This window comes from Panthera leo, chromosome B1 (assembly GCF_018350215.1).
Source record: "Panthera leo isolate Ple1 chromosome B1, P.leo_Ple1_pat1.1, whole genome shotgun sequence".
Taxonomy (NCBI): domain Eukaryota; kingdom Metazoa; phylum Chordata; class Mammalia; order Carnivora; family Felidae; genus Panthera; species Panthera leo.
The window spans coordinates 186971932-186993305 of NC_056682.1; the positions used below are offsets into that span (position 1 = coordinate 186971932).

General features: G+C 40.2%; 1 protein-coding gene across 1 annotated transcript in view; it reads left to right on the forward strand.

The window, feature by feature from the left end:
* ADGRA3 (adhesion G protein-coupled receptor A3) overlaps positions 1-21374 on the forward strand; it is a 134396-nt gene that overhangs the window by 86980 nt on the left and 26042 nt on the right. Inside the window, exons 11-13 of the mRNA XM_042936795.1 lie at positions 9005-9166; positions 12418-12621; positions 20972-21185. Coding sequence (XP_042792729.1) covers positions 9005-9166; positions 12418-12621; positions 20972-21185 — 580 coding nt within the window. The remainder of the gene's footprint in view (positions 1-9004; positions 9167-12417; positions 12622-20971; positions 21186-21374) is intronic.

The window sequence follows — 21374 nt, forward strand, 5'->3', positions numbered from 1 at the left end:
AAACATATGTGCATTTCAGAAGAGGAGAATGTATAAAGATCAGATTTGGTTATGCATAATAGTCCTTTTACTGCTCTGGTTTTAAATTGTAATTAATTATATATTTAAAATTATATATATGTATGTATGTATATATATCTAAAATTTTTAATTTTTTAGTGTGCTCTAGTTTAAAGAAATTTTTTTAATGTTTATTTATTTTTGAAGGAAAGAGAGACAGAGCATGGGCGGGGGAGGGGCAGAGAGAGAGGGAGACACAGAATCTGAAGTGGGCTCCAGGCTCTGAGCTGTCAGCACTGAGCCTGATGTGGGACTTGAACTCACAAACCATGAGATCATGACCTGAGCTGAAGTTGGTCGCTTAACGGACTGAGCCACCCAAGGCGCCCCAGTGAGCTAGTTTTAAATGTCTGAGCGAGGCATGCACCCTAATGCTAGTTTACCACAAAGTTCATTTGGCACGTTTTTATGGCCAGATCTTTAAAAATGTAAAGTTCTTTCACTTCCTTATCTTAAAATATAATCACTTATGTATTAACCATTTTGTTTTGTTTTCAGTATTACTAATGTTTTTTCCTTGATTTTTGTCGGACTTTACTGTTAAGCTTTTCAGAGATGGCTACCCTGGCTTTGTTACATTGTTTCTGAAACTTGAGTGTATATCTCAATCCCCCCAAGGTTTGTGAAATAGAGCGGTGGCCCTGCCCCCTCAGTTTCTGATTCAGTCTGTCAATGAGGAGGTCTGAAAATTTGCATTTCTACACTGTGCCCAGTCACCTATCTTTGGCACAAGCTTTGAGAAGCACTATAGTATCTTCCTTTTCTATCCCTGTCTTGCTTTAAAAAAAAAAAAAAAAAGTATACTTTAGTCTTAACTTCCTAAAAACTTTTCAGAAACTTTTTTTATTGGAAAATTCTAAAAGTGTAGGAGAGAGAATGTTATCATTAATACCTGTGTTTTACCTTTCACCGGGCTTCAGCATTTTTCAGTATTGACCAGTTTTGTTTCATCTATCTACTTCTTTTGTCCCCATTCCCCCACTCTTTCTTTTCCTTTATCTTTTTCTTCTTTCTTTCTTGTTTTCCTTCTTCAGTGCTGGAACATTGAATAGCAAATTCTAGATGTCCTGCTTCATCCATAATTTTCCTGAAATAAAAGGAACTTTAAAATAGAACTATGAGGGGCTCCTGGGTGGCTTATTGGTTAAACGCTCGGCTGTTGATTTTGGCTCAGGTCGTGCTCTCACAGTTCATAAGATCGAGCCGGGAGTTGGGCTCCATGTGGACAGTGTGGAGCCTGCTTGGGATTCTCTCTCCGCCTCTCTCTCTGCCCCCCTCCACCTGCACTCACATGCACAGTCTCTCCCTTTCTCTCTCTCTGTGTCTGTCTCTGTCTCTGTCTTTGTCTCTGTCTCTCAAAATAAATAAACGTTACAAAAGATAAAATAGAACCGTGATACTGTTAATGTGTTACCCAAATGAGCTCTGAGACCTTAGCACCATCAAATATCTAGTCCTTGTTCAATTTTCCCTAATTATGGCTTTTAAAAATGTGCATCATGTGTGTGGTTACCTTAAGGAATTCGTTCACTTAATTTTGCAGTTGGTTATGTGGGATTTTCTAGACATAGGTCACCAGTGAATACAGTTGGTTTATCTGTTCCTATTTAAATTGTATCCTTTTTTAAATTTTTTCCCTTTCTGGTTGTCTGTTAGTGAGAACCTCCAGAACAATGTTGATTAATATTGATGACGAGGAGTCTTCATGGGAATAGTCTAATGTATCCTTATGAAGTGTGATATTTGTTTGCTTCTGTTAAGTGCCTAGGGGCAATACCAAGGTAAGGGGCTCGCTTTGAAATTAGTTCTCAGCTTGAGGTTTTTTAGACCTCAGGAATAATGTGATGCCTGACCTTAGTCCTGTGTGATCAGCTGTGTTTACGAATTGCCAGGGAAGAGATTTTTCACCTCCTACTTTGTGCCAAGGTCAAGACAGTTTCAATTTTGCTTGCTGGTTCGCCCTGACCCTGGAGGTGTCCCCTTTATGTTATCAGCTTAATGCAGTGATCTCCTTGTAGGCCTGCCTGGAAATCAAAACCTAAGCCACGGCCATCAGAGTTCAACCTCAGAGCTTCTTGGATTCCTGCTGCTGTTTTGCTGTGGGCCTCTGGAACAGTCTTTATTGTCTGACTGGTCAGTGGTGCCTTTCTTTTTTTCCTGTCGACGAGTTTTCGCTCAGCAGTTTTCACTGTTAGCAGGGGAATCTTCCTGAGTACCTAGTTCTCCATGCTCCCCGAATGGGAGAGGCACAGAGGTTTGTGTAATCAGAAAAAAACAAAATGAGCTTCCCTCGGGAGAACTGAAGGACTCCGAGGAGTTAGGCTCTTCCGTTTGTTGTGAAGGTGTGGCTGAGGGGGCCGCCGGTCGAGGTCCACCTCTCTTGAGTAGTGTTCCTCATAAAAGCAGCTTTGCTGACCCGGAGGAAGCATTCTCCCTTTGTGTTGATAATTGTGGTATGGTCTTCACCGCCTCGCCTAGAAACATACCATTTTTTCCCGTGTGATAGAAACTGTGCATTGATGCATAGTTTTTACTTGCGTATCTTTTTCTTATACGTCTATATTTCCCACTATTTGCTTTCTTAATTTATTTTTTTTTAATTTTTTTTTTAACGTTTATTCATTTTTGAGACAGAGCATGAATGGGGGGAAGGTCAGAGAGAGAGGGAGACACAGAATCCGAAACAGGCTCCAGGCTCCGAGCTGTCAGCACAGAGCCCGACGCGGGGCTCGAACTCACGGACCGCGAGATCATGACCTGAGCTGAAGTCGGACGCCCAACCGACTGAGCCACCCAGGCGCCCCTGCTTTCTTAATTTAAAAGAATAATCCTTTTTATTTTGCTAAGCTACCTCAAATCCGTTTTGTAAGGAAACAGAATAAATGGGACATTTATTCCACATAACATTATTCTCAGCCTCCCCCCCCCCCCCCCCCCCACTTCTCACCTGTTTCCCCGGATCCCCCATGGTCATCGTCCTCCTCTTCATTATCTTCTTCGCTCCTTTACCACAATAAAATCAGATCTTTAATCTTTGCCACAGGCCCTGATGATTATCACAGTGAGACTCTCACTGAATATTGACCGCTTTACTAAGCAAACTGAGAAGCCTGCAGTGGGACCCCGAGGCACTCAGGACACCGAAGCTAGTTAAGAGGGACGTAAATACACCTTTAAAACTTGGCTTTCACAGTGGAGTAATCCCTTTGTTAAAAGTATGCAGGGCAGTAACACACTTTGAGATAGGTTTGATCTCAGTTTTATACGTAATGTGTAACTAGGAGAAAATCGTGAGGGCTTCTTGAACTTAGTAATAATACCAGCTACTGCCCTCATTCCTGTTATTACCTAGTCACGTTTGGACAGCACGTCATCCCTTTACAAACTGTCACCATCTTAGCTGTCCCCAAACAACTGCCCATCTTGCTGCCCCGTCCCACACATGAGTCTGTAATTCTTGATTTTCTGGTTATTAGGTTTAACGGGTACCCCCTGCTTCCTTGTGCTTGGAAATGCAAACTGGGGTGGGGAGGGCTACATCCCTTGGCTTTTCTCAGAAATGACGTGAGTTGCTTAATGAAGATAACTTTTGTTTTCTTAATTTCCTACTGGCATGAACCCTTCTGAGCCCTTCTCATAGAATTCTTGGTCTCATTTTACAAGTGAGAAAACTGAGTGTTGGGCAGGCTCAATAACTGACTCGTGGGCATTTAACTGGCAGGTGACAGACTTGAAGTCTCAACCCAGGAGTGTGTAACTCGAAGGCACATAAATACTCTGCCTTCATTGTCCTACTGTCCTCCTACATTACAATTAAAGACCAAGTTTAGGTTATGCATCATCTCGTGTGTTTCCTATGCTAACGCATCAGACATTCATGAAATTTACAGGTGATTTGGTCTGATTCTGATCAGAATTCCAAACACATATATTGAGAACATGAAATATTCTTATGACAATTGACATTTAATGCTTTCTTTGTTATTGTGGCATTTCCATTTCTTTACCCTTTTTATCTTTGATAATGTGCGTTCACACGTGTTTTCATTTGAGCTTCAACCATTCACTGTGACAGGTGGGAGAGCAGGTGTGTGATTCCTTCTGACCCTTTTGTGGCTGGAGTGGCCTTTAGGAAATGAGGTCAAGGAGAGATCCAATGCTTTTTAACGCTCGTTGCAGTTGCCAGACTGTCTTGGTGTGTCAGATTTTAGGAATACTTTTTTAATCCAATCTAATTTTTCATGCACTGTTACCCTTTTTGTGTCCTTCTTTTGCCACTGTGACGGATTCAGAACTGCTTCTGTAACCAAGCTACAGAAGTTTACAGCATTTTATGATCACCTGCTCTGGGGAGTATTTTGGCAACAAATCCCTTTCCTGAGTTCTTAGCCATTTGGAATGAAGTAATGAGAAAGATAGATTATTCTCAGCTAAAGCAATCATTCTTGCTACCTATATACCTTCTTAAAGATACTTCTTTTCTTTACAGTTATTAGAACACACTAAATTCCATTGCTGGCATTATCTGGTGGCCATAGCAGTAAGTAGCTTTTTGATCACACAATAATTAAAGTTTCTCAGTGGAGATGATGTATCTGTCAGGTCTCCTGTTGGATCTTCGTAAAGTCTATGTGTTTAAAACTTAAAAAAAAAAGTATAAGACAAGTTGAATTGTAATGGTGCTAATCTATGAATACTCCATATTTATTTCTGTAGTACCTTAGAGTCTGTGTTTTCTTACATATTATCTTTTAGGTGTTTGCAGCCAGTGGGAATTTTTTGATAGCCATAGAGCATCTTTTAAAATCCACAGTAGGTAAGAATAAGAGACACAAACCTAGCCAATTTATTCTGGCTACTCTGAATTCCTGTTAAAAATTGGCAGTTACTATTCCAATTGTCTGTATAAATAGCTGATTGACATGTTCAGTTATTGGCATATCGGAGTCATTGTCCTTTTTTTTTTTTTTTTTTTTAAGTTTATTTTATTTATTTTGAGAGGGGGAAGGGGCAGGGAGAGAGAGAGAGAATCCCAAGCAGGCTTTGTACTGTCAGTGTGGAGTCTGGCACAGGACTCGATCTCATAAACCATGAGATCGTCAATGACCTGAGCCGAAATCAAGAGTTGGACACTTAACTGGCTGAGCCACCGAGGCCCGCCCCCCCCGCCCCCCACTGCCTTCTTTATAGCTCCAGAAACAAGAGCTTCTGTTAGAATAAAATCCACCACCCTCACCTCTTTGTTATTAGGAATATATAGACTATATACTAGGATGCTAATGTTCCATGTATTGTATAAAATGAATAGGCTCTGGGTTGCACTGGGGTTGATTATAGGCCTAGGCCTTTCTGGTTCTCCGTTGATCTTGTTAATGTGTTGGGTTTGGAGGGAAATGCTCTTTGGGAATGTCTGAGTCCATTAAAATAGAGTGTTTGGATTAAATTCCCTTCTCTTCATTATATATCACTCTGGTAGTTTTGCAGTTATCACAACTTAGTCACTTTTAAAACATGTGTTTACTTGTTTTGCATTTTCCTCAGAGATTACAAGCCCCCTAATAGACCTTGTGTGTTTCTCTTACTGCTGTGTCTCCATTGCTCTGCACAGTGTCTGGCTCACCTTGGTTCTCAATAAATATTTAGTCAGTGAGTAAATGGAACTGTGTAGCTATTGGCTTTTATACCAAGAGTTCTAGTGAATAAGGGTATAAATATAAGTAAGACATTGTGTTGTCTCTGCCCTTAAGATGTTTACATTGGAAATAAAATAAGGAAAGAGTTGTGATATAGTACGTTAGAGGCATTAAGAAGCCCATAAACTATTTTTAATTGGATGAGGTAGCAGTGCTTTAGAGAGTAGAGAGAGACAGTTTTGCTGGATGCATTGTGCTATTTACAGATGAACATAGACTTAAGTTATTTTTAGGGGCGCCTGGGTGGCTCCATCGGTTAAGCATCTGACTTCGGCTCAGGTCGTGATCTTGCAGCTCGTGATTTTGAGCCCTACGTCGGGCTCTGTGCTGACAGTTCAGAGCCTGGAGCCTGCTTCGGATTCCGTGTCTCCCTCTCTTTCTGCCCCTCCCCTTTTTGTACTCTGTCTCTCTCTCTCTCTCAAATATAAATAAATATTAAAAAAATGTTTAACTGGCTGAGCCATCCGGTTGCCCTGAACATAGACTTTAAAAAGGCACTCCTCTTTTTAAGTTAAATTCAATTCAATTAAATTTTTGGTTTTTGTTGGGGTGTAATTGACATGAAACATTGTATTATTTCTAGGTGTACAGCACAATGATTCAGTATTTGTATATATTGTGAGTCGATCACCAAAATAAGTTGAGTTCGTATCCATCAGTGCACAGTTACAAAATTTTTTTTTCTTGTCATGAGAAGCATCTCCTCTTTTAGCACCTTTCACATATACAATAAGTATTTTTAACTACAGCCCCCACGCTACGTCCCATGACTTATTTGTAACCGGAAGTTTGTACCTTTTGGCTTCCTTCACCTATTTCGCCCACCCCCTACTCCCTCCTCTGGCAACTCCCTGTCTGTCTTCTTGGCAGTTTTGTTGAAGATTCCACATAGAAGTGAGATCCTATGGTATATGTGTTCCTGTGTCTGACCTGTTTCACTTAGCATATAATACCTCAACTTGAGTTCCAACCACATTGTCACAAATGGCAAGATATCCTTCTTTTTAACGGCTGTGTAAAATTCCAGAGAGTGTGTGTGCATGCACACATGTGTGTGGACACCACGTTCTCTTTATCGTTCATCCATCGATGTACATTTGACTTGCTTCCAAATCTCGGCTACTGTAAATATTGTTACAGTGAATGTAGGGGCGTGAGAACCTTATGAGTTAGCATTTTCATTTTCTTCAGGTAAAGTGGAGTTGCTAGACCCTATTTTTAATTCTTCAAGAGACCTCCATACTGCTTTCTAGAAGTAAGTGGCTGTGCCAATTTACATTTCCACCAGCAGCGCACAAGGCTTCCCTCGTCTCCACATCCTCGTCAGCTGTCCCTGTGATAGCCATTTTCACGGGTGTGAGGTGACATCTCATCGTGGCTTTGATTAGCATTTCCTGGATGACGAGCGATGTTGAGCACCTTTACATGTACCTGTTGGTCAGTCTGTATGTTTCTTTGGAAAAATGTCTATTCAGATCCTCTTCCGAATTTTTAATCAGATTTTTTTTTTTTTTATATGAGTTCTTACATAGTTTTGCATATAAATGCACCATCCCTCTTTAACACTCCTAGAGCTATCTTGAAAGAAGGGCCTATGCTGGAATTGAAATGTTAAACAAATAATGGAGCGATAAAATACAATAATGAGGACACCTGACCAGGCATGGTTTTAGGAGCCTTGTATTTATCATAGGAACTTAATCTTCACAACATTCAGAAAAGACAGGATTGTTATTATCTGCCTTTTACAATTAAAGGAAGGCATAAGAGGGTAAGTGTCCAGCTCAGCTAGAGGTCAGGACTTGAAGTCCTGCTCTTCACCCCTGTACTCACTCACTTGCCTCACCCATCGTGTTCCAGCGCTGGGATCCAGTGCATTTCCACAGGCTTGTCTTCTTTGTGAAGTGAACTGTGGGTGGGATGGACTGAACATTGTCTAGTCCCACCTCAGTCTCATAATTGTACATCTTGTACATCTTGGGAAGAGTATCGGATGCAGAGCAGGGTTGAACAGCTCATCTGGGATCTTCTGGGATGATGAAAAGACATTTGCTAAAATAGCCTTCACTTTCTTGCTTGGCTTTGGGGCTTAACGCCTTTGCTGTTTGTTTCTTGATTAGAGGACCAGCCAGCTTGTAAATCCTGTGATCCTACCTCTGGAATGTTTTTGTAGTTGTTTCTGCCATAGATCTCCCTCTCAGGAACATTTTGCTTGATAGCAAACCCCCTCGACACCAGTATGTCTCATTAGCCTGGGCTATTCAATGCATTTCTCTGACATGGGACATACAAGTCAGTGTCGACCATAGTTAATGGACATTTTTGGTGGCATTGCCTGACAGATGTTTACATCTGTAAGTCATGGACTGAACTTAATAAAAGGAATTCAATAAATAAAACAAGTGGTGGAAAAGTACCTCTTAGGATCCATGTATTTCGTGGCACTGGATCGTAAAGCATTCATTGAACTGGGAGGAACCGAAGAGGTTCATTCGAGGTCATGGAAACCGCATGTGCAAAGACCCATCCAGTGGCCTGGCATATGCGGGGAACTCATGATAGCTGGACATTCCTAGAGTTTTGGACACCACAGGATGCAAAAGAGGTAGCCGTGTGTATTTCTTACTAATAATACTGAGTTAACATACAAAAAGAGGTCTTTATAAATGTTTTTCCAAAGAGTTGAGATCTTTTTGTTCTGGGAATCGTGTGATATCTTTCCCTTCTCCTTGATTAACTTAACTGCCTTTTTCCCCCCTTATGAAAATGAGTACCACATGTCATTCTTTACCAATGAGTTGGTAGTTATTCAAGTATACTGTTTTGAGCGAAATGTGTTTTTTTTAAGAGAGAGAGCGAGAGGCAGAATGTGAGCAGGGGAAGGGGGGGAGAGAGAGAGAGAGAGAGAGACAGAAACACAGAATCTGAAGCAGTCTCTGGACTCCAAGCTGTCAGCACAGAGCCTGACCCAGGGCTCGAACCCATGAGCCGTGAGATCATGACCTGAAGTCGGATGCTTTAACTGACTGAGCCACCCAGGCGCCCCTGAGCTAAATGTTACCCGCCGGTCATAACTGAATGTGCTATTCATATCTGAAAATGTTTCAGTCAGAAAAAATAAGTGCCTGTTGGGTTTTCAGGTGAACATTTAGACGGAAGGCCAATCTTGGTGTCTCATTGTGATTTTGATTATGTAAAACAGCCTGTATTGGTTTTAAAGGTCTTCCTCTTCTCTCCTGCACACCTGCTAGCTAGGTGATGTGATGGTTGACATTGCAAGCAACATCATGTTGGCTGACGAGCGTGTTCTGTGGCTGGCACAGAGGGAAGCTAAGGCCTGCAGTCGAATTGTTCAGTGTCTACAGCGCATTGCTACGTACCGATTAGCAAACGGAGCTCACGTTTATTCAACAGTAAGTGTAACGCTGTCCTAGAATTCTAAGAAAAGAAATTCATTGAAAGCATCTTGAACTTACAAAAGATAGTTTTTGTTTTTTTTTCCTTATGATGTGGGTATTTTCTGTTCCTGCTGATTATTACAGAATTTCCAGTTCTCTAACATTTTAAAAGCTCATTTCACTTTTGAGTAATCTGTTTTCTTGGTAATTAGAAAATACTTTCTTAATTTGCAGTTTGAATGGTTATCGCCATTTAATTTGAAAGACAAATAAGCACACTGTAGGATTACTGTAACTGTCACATGTACCTCCCAGCTGATACTCTGTTCTGGGCCCTGAAGGATGTTCTGAGAAAGTGATTGTTTGCCCAGATTCCAATTTCAAAAGAGAACTGGGGAGCGCCTGGGTGGCTCAGTCGGTTAAACGTCTCACTTCAGTTCAGGTCGTGATCTCACTGTTTGTGAGTTCAAGCCCCACGTCGGGCTCTGGGCTGACAGCTCAGAGCCTGGAATCTGCTTTGGATTCTGTCTCTCTCTCTCTCTGTGCCCCTCCCCTGCTCACACTCTGTCTGTCTGTGTCTCTCTCTCTCTCAAAAAATAAATAAACACTACTAAAAAAAAAAATCGAAACAGAAAAAGAGAGAGAACAAGGAGGCCCTCTAACCTTTGTGCACTGTTGACATTTCCAGTAAGTCTCACTCTTGGAATAATGAGTATTTATATTTAATAATCCCTCATCATATTAAATTTTATTTGTGCTAAATTGAGCAGCTCTAAATTTCTTGGTGTACTGCTGACTTTTTCTACAAATGTGGTAAATATGATAAATACTCTGTCATTCCCTTACTACTCATACTCTGATCTCTGGTCCACGGTTCTCATTTCCTAATTATTTTAAGTCGGTTCATAGAATACTCTCTACTTCCTCCTAGGATTTTATACAATTCAGGGTTACTGTTTTTCCAGAGGTTGATGGGATCTTTTTGATGATACTGTGTTTTATTGTTCCTTTTGCTCAATTAAATTTAGGATTACTTTCTTGAATAATAAATAAAATGGTGGGCCTACCATGGCTACTGACCTGACAACATACTTCAGGGTAATTTCTCTCTCAGACACATGGCCTTACTGGAAACTGGCTTGCCATATTTAAAAAAAAAAAATTTTTTTTTTTAAATATTTATTTATTTTTGAGAGAGACAGAGACAGAATGCAAGTGGGTTAGGGGCAGAAAGAGAGGAAGACACAGAATCCCAAGCAGGCTCCAGGCTCCAAGCTGTCAGCACAGAGCTTGACGTGGAGCTCTAACTCACAGGCCGTGAGATCATGACCTGAGCTGAAGTCAGATGCTCAACCGACTGAGCCACCCAGGTGCCCCACACCATTTTCGATGACCACATTTGGTCTTCCCTGGTCATTTAGATCTATTTTAAATTCCTTGCCTGAGCCTTACTAAGCTCAAAGAACTTCTTCCTTTCTCTAAACTTCATTGGTTCTTTGGAGAACTCAAGGATATAATAAAGGTGCATAGTGCATTTGCCCTCCTTTTATTTTATTTTTTAGTATTACATTAATGCTTTTTATTTATTTTTGAGAGAGAGATACAGAGCACAAATTGGGGAAGGGCAGAGAGAGAGAGGGAGACACAGAATTCGAAGCAGGCTCCAGGCTCTGAGCTGTCAGCATAGAGCTGACCTGCGGCTTGAGCTCATGAACCGTGAGATCATGACCTGAGCTGAAGTTGGACGCTCAACCACCTGAGCACCCCCCCAGGCGGCCTGTCCTCCATTTCAAAGGGTAGGAAAGGTTCCCGGAAATGGTGCATCTACTTATCAAATGATACAGCTTACAGGGCACCTCAAAATGGCTGTTTTCTTCCTTTCAACTGAGGTTTCACATATTTGTCTTAATTATTTGTGTCTTTGGTCAATAAAAAAATGGAGCATACTTTGTTAACAAATACAGTTGGGGGCACCTGGGTGGCTCAGTCGATTAAACATTCAACTTTTGATCTAAGCTCAGGTCATGATGTCACGGTTTGTGGGTTCAAGCCCCACGTTGGGCTCTACGCTGACATTGCCGAGCCTGCTTGGGATTTTGTGCCTCACTCTGCCCCTCCCCTGCTCTCTCTCTCAAAAATAAATAAGCTTAAAAAAATGTAATCAAATTTAGTAAGAGTTTTCACAATGTGACATCTGGGTTGCAAAAGCTAATGCAAAAATTTGTTAGTCTTGAATATTTGAGGGAGCACCAATTCTTTTCTTCCATACATATGGTGCTTGGCAAATTCTACTTTGCCTTTTATATTTTTTAATTTGTATCTTATCTTCCTGATAGATTTTACACACCTTGCACATAAGTTTTACGCTTAAAAAAAACTGCAAAAGAGGACTTTGTCCATACATGGGACTTAAAATGGGACCTTGCCTTTTTTTTTTTAAGTTTCTTTTTAAGTAATCTCTGCACTCAACTTGGGGTTCAGACTCATGATCTCAAGATCAAGAGTCACATGCTCTACCGACAGAGCCAGCCAGGCGCCTTAGAACAAGGCAGCTTTTGAAAGTGTATTTCCCAAACCCCAGCACTCCTCTTGTGTTACTAAGCGAGTCCACTGATTTCTCTAGCTGATTTTTTTATAAGACACACTTTTCTTTAAAGTTTACTTATTTATTATTTTATTTTATTTTTTAAGCATTTTTTTTAATGTTTATTTTTGAGAGAGACAGAGTGTGAGCAGGGGCGGGACAGAGAGAGAGGGAGACACAGAATCTGAAGCAGGCTCCAGGCTCCGAGCTGTCAGCACAGAGCCTGACATGGGGCTCGAGCCCACAAATCGCAAGATCATGACCTGAGCTGAAGTCAGACACTTAACCAACTGAGCCACCCAGGTGTCCCTATTTTATTTATTATTTTAATTCTTTTTTTTTAAAGTTTATTTATTTTGAAACAGTGAGCACGAGCAGGGGAGGGGCAGAGAAAGAGGAAGAGAGAGAATCCCAAGCAGGCTTCCACAGTGTGAGTGCAGAGCCCGATGTGGGGCTCCATCCCACGAAGCATGTTTCTCAGTTGGTATTTTTCTAGATTAGGATATCCTTTTGTTTCCAGCATCTTTTTTTATGTGCCAGTTACCTACACAGTGTCTTTGTTATGTAAGAACTTGAGCTTTTTGCCTCTAGCTTATGTACAGTGTTTTTTGTTTGAAGACTCTTTGAAAGTGCTTTTCCCTCATGCTGTAAATCTTTCATAACTCCTCTTTGACTTTTGAAGTATTCACCCAATATTGCTCTGGAAGCTTATGTCATCAAGGCTGCTGGCTTCACTGGGATGACGTGTACCGTGTTCCAGAAGGTAGCAGCCTCTGACCGGACAGGCCTCTCTGAGTATGGGAGGCGGGATCCAGATGGAAACCTGGATAAGCAACTGAGCTTTAAGTGCAATGTTTCAAATACGTTTTCAAGTCTGGCCCTAAAGGTATGTTACATTTTATAAGCATTTAAGACTCTTTATTGTTAGGTTAGAATGCTCAAAATGGTTTGCTTTGAAGAATCACCTAATTAGAAGTTATTTTGGGGATGGGGTAGGTATTGGTATTGTTTTTTGCTGTTGTTTTGAAAGAAATTCAGACCAGGAAGGGACATGTAATGCCTCTCATGGGCCTAGACACTTCTGCCCTTTGGACCCTGTCTCTATACAAAAATATCAAAATTATATTTTATGACTGCACTGGTAAAAAGATGGATATATTAATACATATTAGAACATTTTCTTTGACCTGAAAGTTCATTTTTATGCTCCTGATTTTAAAGACATGAGAACATTTCGTAGACCTCCTGAAAGTATTGTGTGTCCTTGGCTCTGTGCCTCTTGGACCTAATGGAAAAGCCAGCCTTGAGATTGGGCATTTAATCAGGCAAGCTGTATATCAAGAGTTTTGGCAAAGAAGTGCAAACATGTGATCTGTCTTCAGAAAATGTGTGTTTTATTGCAGCAAGCAAAATGAAAAGCATTTTTATTGAGTTTTAAAATTTGGGGTTTAGATGTGTTTCATTAAGACTACATTGAAGCAAATAGTGGAGGTCCAAGTCTAACACCCTAATGAAACCACATTTTTTTCATTTAGCTTTGCGTGGCCACGTGTAGCTGTGTTGTCTGTGGATTTTAATGACACAGGACTTTCTTTGTTTCTGGCTTGTCCCTGAATTATCTCACAAACAATATTCCATTCACTTTAATGGCTGCATAGTAATTGATCAAATAGGTGTTAGGTGTCCTGGTACATTGTGGGCATTCAGTAAATATTGAATGAATGAATGAATGAATGAATGAATGAATGAATGAATATGGGCACTCAGTAAATATTGAATGAATGAATGAATATGGGCACTCAGTAAATATTGAATGAATGAATGAATGAATGAATGAATATGGGCACTCAGTAAATAATGAATGAATGAGCGAATACAGGCACTCAGCAAATATTGAATGAATGAATGAATGAATATGGGCGCTCAGTAAATATTGAATGAATGAATATGGGCACTCAGCAAATATTGAATGAATGAATGAATATGGGCACTCAGCAAATATTGAATGAGTGAATGAATGAATGAATATGGGCACTCAGTAAATATTGAATGAAAGAAAGAAAAGAAGAGAAAACAAAGAAAAGAAGAAAAAAGAAAGAATATTAATGTATTTTGTTACACCTTGCTATTGGTGACCTCCATAAGGAGAGCCAGCTTGCTGAATTTAGAAGCAGTCCAACTTCCCCCACTTCCCAGGACAATCTCAACCAGGCCAGAATGTCTAGTGATAATATATTTACTTGATATAATATACTCAGAGGAAAATTCGCAAGATTTATTTGTTACTCTTGGTTCTGTGAGGGTACTCAATGCACCCAGCATTGCTTCTGCAGACCTGTTCCTTTCCTTGTTGTGTTTTTCGTTGGTAAAACATACCACAGAAGGCAGAGAAACAGCATCGCACACACACCCGAGAGAGAAAGGCATGTGCCTTTGAGGAGCACTTAAAATTGATGAACCCTTCTATCTTAGATGATCAGAGCTGGTAGAAAGGGATTACAAATGATGAAACCCTACATTTCATCAATTTCACAAGCTACCCCTCTGGGTAAGGAGAGCTTCTACCTGCCAAAGTCGAAAGCTTTAAATGAACACACTCAGATTTGTCAATTTCATACTATTCTATCCTTTTAAGATCATCTGTGGCCAGAAACCAAGGACACATTACACTATTATTCATGCTTCTTTGGTGGACATGATTAAACCGAGTGAAAAGGGAGTCTGTGCTTCGTGACACAAAATTAGTTAAAAATTGTAACGTCAACAGAGCAAAATGCTTTAGACTGTAACAGGAAACTACATTTGTAACTTTACACTAGGGCGGTTTTTACTCTTTATGCATGTCTTTTTCCTTTTTTTTTAAAGCCTTGCATATACTAACTAGATACCATGTATATACTTTTGAATGGGAGAATATGCTAACATACAAAGTTAAACCTATAACAAGGAAGTTTTCCGTTAGCAATAGGAGCTTCTTGAATTGCTTTTTATTTTTATTTTTTTTTTTTTAACGTTTTTTAATTTATTTTTGAGACAGAGAGAGACAGAGCATGAACGGGGGAGGGGCAGAGAGAGAGGGAGACACAGAATCTGAAACAGGCTCCAGGCTCTGAGCCGTCAGCCCAGAGCCCGACGCGAGGCTCGAACTCATGGACCCAGAGATCATGACCTGAACTGAAGTCGGACGCTTAACCAACTGAGCCACCCAGGCGCCCCGTTAAATTGCTTTTTATATATTTCTTCAATCGCTGTCCTTCTGTCTTTACTACCATCACAGCCTGGTTTGGACTTCTAGATTACCTAAACCGTTGTGGCTTCCTATTTAGTCTTTGGGTCAACAGGCTCTTCCTTAAAAATCCATCCTCCTTATATAGATTGTCTACCTAGGGCTGGCATTCAGCAAGCATGTAGCAATTCAACCATGACAGTAAAGTACTGAAATACTTTCCTACCCTCTACCAGAGAGCTGTCGTGCCAGTTCCCTGAGCGGCTCCTCAGCCCTGCTGGGCCTTCTGGGAACACCTCCTAGTCTGTCCACCCTTTAGTAACAAGTTCCAGGGCCGCAGAGCAGAGGGTCTCCAGGAGTCTTCCTGTTTGCAGAGGCTGTTCAAGTTGTCTGTGTCCGTGTCATTTCACCTGGTTAATGTTGTTACTAGCATTATCCCTGGATCTACCCAACATGGAAATTTATCTCGCGTATCCTCTGATAAATACTCTTCATGTCTCTCTGGAAGCTGGCTGCCAGGGAGCTTCATCCTCTGGCATTTATCTGCCCTCCTGCGCCATCTTTTTTCCTGCCTCCTTTCTTCTGTCCACTAACAACCAACCCCCCATGGTTCCTCTCCCAGCCTATTAGGTCAGTCTCATGCTAATTCTTCTGCTAGGATTCCTGGCTCCTCCCCTTCCCCTTCTCAGCAATTTGGTTGTGCATGCAGAAATACTGCCTTCAAGAAATCTTCCCTAATACCGTCCTGTCTATCCTCTCCCACCCTTATCTCCTTTATTTCTCCGTACTTTGTCACATTCTGTGCATCTCTTTGTCATTGCATGTTACACACAGGGGCCAAATGGTTTTCTCACCTCCTACACGGGAGGCTGAAGCTTGCTTGAGGGCAGAGTGCTTGAGTCACCAGTGAGCACCAATGCGGGCCGGCCAGGTGGAGACTGAATTAGTTGTCCTTGGACTCTTACAGCACCACATCTGTTCTTTTTTCTTAACCAAATGCTTCCTTCTCCTGTCGGTGCCATAACAGATTATATTAGCTCTCCCAACAGTATCTGTTTTTCGATAATCTGCTAAGAGCTTTTAGAAATTGCTGGTGTTTTGAATTCAGTTGTAATGTAGTCTGGAAGAATTGGTTCTGTAAACTTTCCTCGACTGGAATTTAGAAATCAGTTTTTCTTGCGCATCCCATGTTTCCCTTGTCCGAGACCCCAACTGAGGTTCTCTAACTTTCCACACCAGTGGTGTATGTCTTCGGGCCCCCTGCCCTCCTTTCTGCCCCCTTTCCCACCCCACCCTCTTTCTCACTTCTGCCTGGTGAAAGCCTTGCTACTCTGTTTCTAAGACTCCATGCAAATTGTACCTTCCTTCTCTTCCTGAGAATTCATCACCGCCTGTTTGTTCCATAGTGCTTCGTCTGTTCTCCAGAATAATTCAAAGCTGATACTATGGTGAGCTGAGTTAGACTGAGAAGCCACGGGATATGGTGACAAAGAATTTGGTCTCTGCAGCCAGACGTTGTCTTTCTGCTCCCTAACTTAACAGCTGTGCAAACTTGAGCAAGCACCTTCACCTCTCTGAATGTCAGTTCCTCATTTGTTACATAGGCGTCAGGAAACAGTAGCTAAATCAAAGGGTTACTTGGAGGATTGAAGGAGGCAAATATGTAGACATTTACAGTAGTGTCCAGCACAGAGTAAGCCCTTAATAAATGTTAGTTCTTATTATTGTTTTATTGTTGTTATCTCTCCCCTGTTCGATTATCAATATTTGAGTTAGTGTCCGTGGCTTATTCATTGTTTATCTACAGATCCTGCACAGTGCCCACTACAGAGTAACAAAATATCCAATAAATACTGTTGAATAAAATTTAACAGCCAAAGCTTAATTAGCAAGGAAAGCCAGTTAATAAAAACTTCATTCTGAAGTCAAACATAATTCCTGTTAATCTTTAGCAGTGAGATAATCAAAAAGTGGTATGTAGTTAATAACTAATTATTCATAAAAAAATTGGAGTGTATCATATCTATCTTTAAAATCAAGGGAGTAGATAGTTAAGACAGTATGAATCAATTAGTATTTTCTTGTTTTAAGGCAGGTGGTGCCTCTCTGACTTATTCAAATTTGTGTTAGAATTCCGCAGAATTGAACAAAGTTAGGATTTCAGAAAATTTTAACTTGCTAATTACACAGTGGCAGACGTTCGGGTTGTTTCATAAGGAAAGATGTTAAGATCCAATGGAAGTATTGGAGTTGACATCCTTTATGATACTTAACGTTCTTCTTGACTTAATATCTTGTAAATAGGGAAATATACATGAATTTTGCCAACACAATAGTAAGAGCTCTGTGATAACATTAATTTTATGTGTGTTCATATTTGGTCGATTTTTAGTATTAATACTAAAAGTGAATTGTAGAAGTCAAAATATGATGAGGTTCTAGATTATTGCTGGGAAGTCAGTTACTTGAAGACGTTTTCTGTTTCCCCAGACTCCAGATAACCATTCGCCACACTGCGGTAGTAAGAGTAATAAAAATACCACCCACAGTGATGTGGCCTCTTATGCTTTTCATGGTCATGATCCCATGTGGTCCTTACAACCGTTTGTTAGAAAGATCATTAGCTGCCTGTGACAGATGAGACCCAGAGAGTATAAACAAAATTGTGCAGTGTTAAGTGGCCACTAAGTGGTGAGGCTGGGACCCGTATCCTGGTTTCTTATTTCAGATCCTATGTTCTTTTCCCCAGGGTTGGCATATGATCTGCAGTAATAAAAATTAGACGCCAAAAACATATACGGTATTTCCCAAAGGGTTGTAAGAGAGGTTTTTCTAATTTATTAGCTCTAATTGCCCATGTGTATATCTTTCTATTGCTGCAATCCATACATTTAAAAATGAACAGAGGGTTAAATGGAATGACAGTCAGCGGCAAAAGGTAAAAATCATGGTAAATGTAACAAATGAGTGTTTCTCAGTGATTGTTTTCATTAGATTTACAGCTTTGCCATAATAAGTGATCACTTCTTTTAAGGAAATTAAATATACAAATATTATATTCTTCCTATAAAAATCCAGACATTCTGATACAGCTTTTCGGGCACCCCTAACCGTCCCCTCTCCATCCCAGGTCACCTGTGATAATATTTAACAATATTCCTTATTGGACTTTAAAGGATATTTCAGAAGCTACAGTATGTACAGCCTTGAATATGTAGCTTTCATCTGTCAACGATTTGTTCTTACTCCTCTGAGTTTTTATTATTTGTTGTTGTTTGGATGGTTTTACAAGTTTAAACTTGGATAGAAAACATTTTCTCACTGCTAGAAATTATAGATGTCATTTCCTTTTTTTCAGCTCTTTCAGAAAATGTCAGTATGTCTTCTTTTTAAAATTAATTTGATATACCATAAGTAATGCTTACCCAGAGACCTGTGCTTTTTGAGTCATTTTGTGTTCACAACAAAACTATATTATTGAATTTTATAGTTCTCAAGTTTTAATAAATGTCCAGTATGTAACGCTTTATCAGGAATTTGACCTTTTAACTAATCGATCTGTTGATGTATTTCCCTTTTTTCTGCACACCTATTTAAGATAAAGTTACATACATAGTAGAAATTTACTAGATTAGAGAGTGAATTTATAAGAAACTTTGTTTCTCTATCAGGTTATATTTTTAAGTGAGAACAGTAGAAACCTTTTTGTGTATTTTTCTTAGGCAAAATATTTTTTTTTTTAATGTTTGTTTATTTTTGAGAGAGAGAGAGAGGACAGAGCATGAGCAGGGGAGGAACAGAGAGAGGGAGACACAGAATCTGAAGCAGGCTCCAGGCTCTAAGCTGTCAGCACAGAGCCCGACACGGGGCCTGAACTCGTGAACTGTGAGATCATGACCTGAGCCTAAGTCGGCCGCTTAACCGACTGTGCCACCCGGGTGCCCCTCTTAGAGTATTTCTACCAAATACCTTCTTGGCATCTTCCATTCAAAAGAAATATTCAAACTTCCATTATTCATACTTTTCAAAATACTTTATTCAACAGACATTTGTGTGTGTCCAGTGTGCTCCAAGATTGTTCTAAGCACAGCAGTTAAAAACTAATTTTAAAGTTAATCACTTGCTTAAATAGATCCTTTTTTAAAAATACAATCATGCCACACAGACTTTTGTTAGTTTTACAAACGATGGGTTACTTTTACCGATACAAGTGCCAGGAACTATTATTAGTGTAGAGGGTCCAGAAACATAAGGGAGATTATCTGTACTCAAAAATCCTGCTACTCTGGTTAAAGGGGCAGACAGTGAGTTACACTGTGAAAAGCGCACATACTAGCAATGAGATGTGTGTGCAGAATCCCGCATGAGGCCACAAGAGGGAGCAGCTAACTGGAAAAGCAGTGTGATAGGGAGTCATGTAATTAATCATCCAAAAAAGCCCCCTTTTAAGGATGTCTTTCTCCTGGCTGTCAACCGCTCTTAACCCTGGGCCATCTTTGATCTTGCTAGAAATCAGATTTGCCCACTTCAAGAGTTGTCCAGACAAAAGAATGGTAGAGCATTTCAGCAAGGGGTCCTGGCACGTACAGCACACACAGTGGCATAAAACACATATGAAATCTTGAAGATCGAAAAATTCAAGGTGGAGATATAGGGGATTTTAGAAGGTGAATTTGAGATGTAGATTTTAGCCAAATTATATGATGTACTTACAGTTGGGGGCAGTGATCCCTAAACATTGGAGAGCCAAGGTGTTCTTTAAAATAACAAGGTCAGATGTATATATATATTTTAATTTTTAATGTTATTTATTTTTGAGAGAGAGAGTGTGAGCAGGGGAGAGACAGAGAGAGAGGGCTCGAACTCGTGAACCATGAGATCATGACCCGAGCCGAGGCCAACACGTAACCAGCTGAGCCACCCAGGCGCCCCTGAGATGTATTTCTTTTTTTTTTTTTTAATTTTTTTTTTAATGTTTATTTATTATTTTTGAGACAGAGAGAGACAGAGCATGAACGGGGGAGGGTCAGAGAGAGGGAGACACAGAATCTGAAATAGGCTCCAGGCTCTGAGCTGTCAGCACAGAGCCCGATGCGGGGCTCGAACTCACGGACCGTGAGATCATGACCTGAGCCGAAGTCGGACGTTTAACCGACTGAGCCACCCAGGTGCCCCCTGAGATGTATTTCTTAAGAGGAAATTCTGTTGATAGCGTGGACATTGGATTGGAGAGAGATTGATGCCAAGAGAAAAACTTTGTGATAAATTCTTAAAATAGGGATTTTTTTCAGATGGTTAATTATTTGCCTGCCTGGCATATGAATTTATTTTTTATTGAATGCCGAGAAATTTATAATTTAAAAATCCTGTAAAACACTCCACGATCAGCCAGCATTACTAGCTCTTCTATTTGTTACTGTGTTTTTTCCAACAGGATGTGTTTCTTAGTCTCAGGGATGCTTCTGCTAAAATGAGAGTTTGTTTGAATCTATTTCTATTAAGTCTGTAGAATTTCTTTTTTTGTTGTTGTTTGACAGTTCGAATCCGTCATAAATCACCTTTAGAGTTCCGTAAGTCCAAATTAATTAAACTCAGATTTGTGATATGCTGCATTGGTGCTTATTTCTGTAATTGATCATTATAAAATTGATGCAAAGAGTGATCACTGAGGTCCCTGATCTGTTTAATGCATCGACTTCAGCAGTATGTGTTATCATGGGAAAATTCACTTTGTAGTTGGAAATAATTCCTTATTTACTACTTCAACTCTTTGAACTATAGTTCCCATTTCTCTGTCTTTTACGCTTCTTTTCCTCTGTGCTTTTGTGTGGTGTTCAGATACTTCACTTAACCGATAAGTTATTTTAACTATTAAATTTCATATGTATACATTTTAAGAAATGGTTCAGTGTACAAATAGGAAACATTCGTAGCTGTCTAAAATATTCTTCCTGGTTTCTGCGTGCTAATGTGGCAACCTTTCTTTGCTTTTGTTTTTGTGTGTATTCAGAATACTATCGTGGAAGCTTCCATTCAGCTTCCTCCTTCCCTTTTCTCACCAAAGCAAAAAAGGGAAGTCAGACCAACTGATGACTCTCTCTACAAGCTTCAACTCCTCGCGTTCCGCAACGGAAAGCTTTTCCCAGCCACTGGGAATTCAACAAATTTGGCTGATGATGGAAAACGGCGTACGGTGGTTACCCCAGTGATCCTCACCAAAATAGGTTTGTTACGTAGGCATATGTTACCCTGGAGTTGCTGGACAATGTGACTTTAATGATACACTGTACCTGAAAGTGCTTAATTCTGTTCCTTCTCATTTTAATGAGTCACTAGTGAAAAAAGACACTGCAGAGTACCCATTAGAGTGTAAGCTGACATTTTATTGTTTATGAAGTTTGTTTCAGAAATAT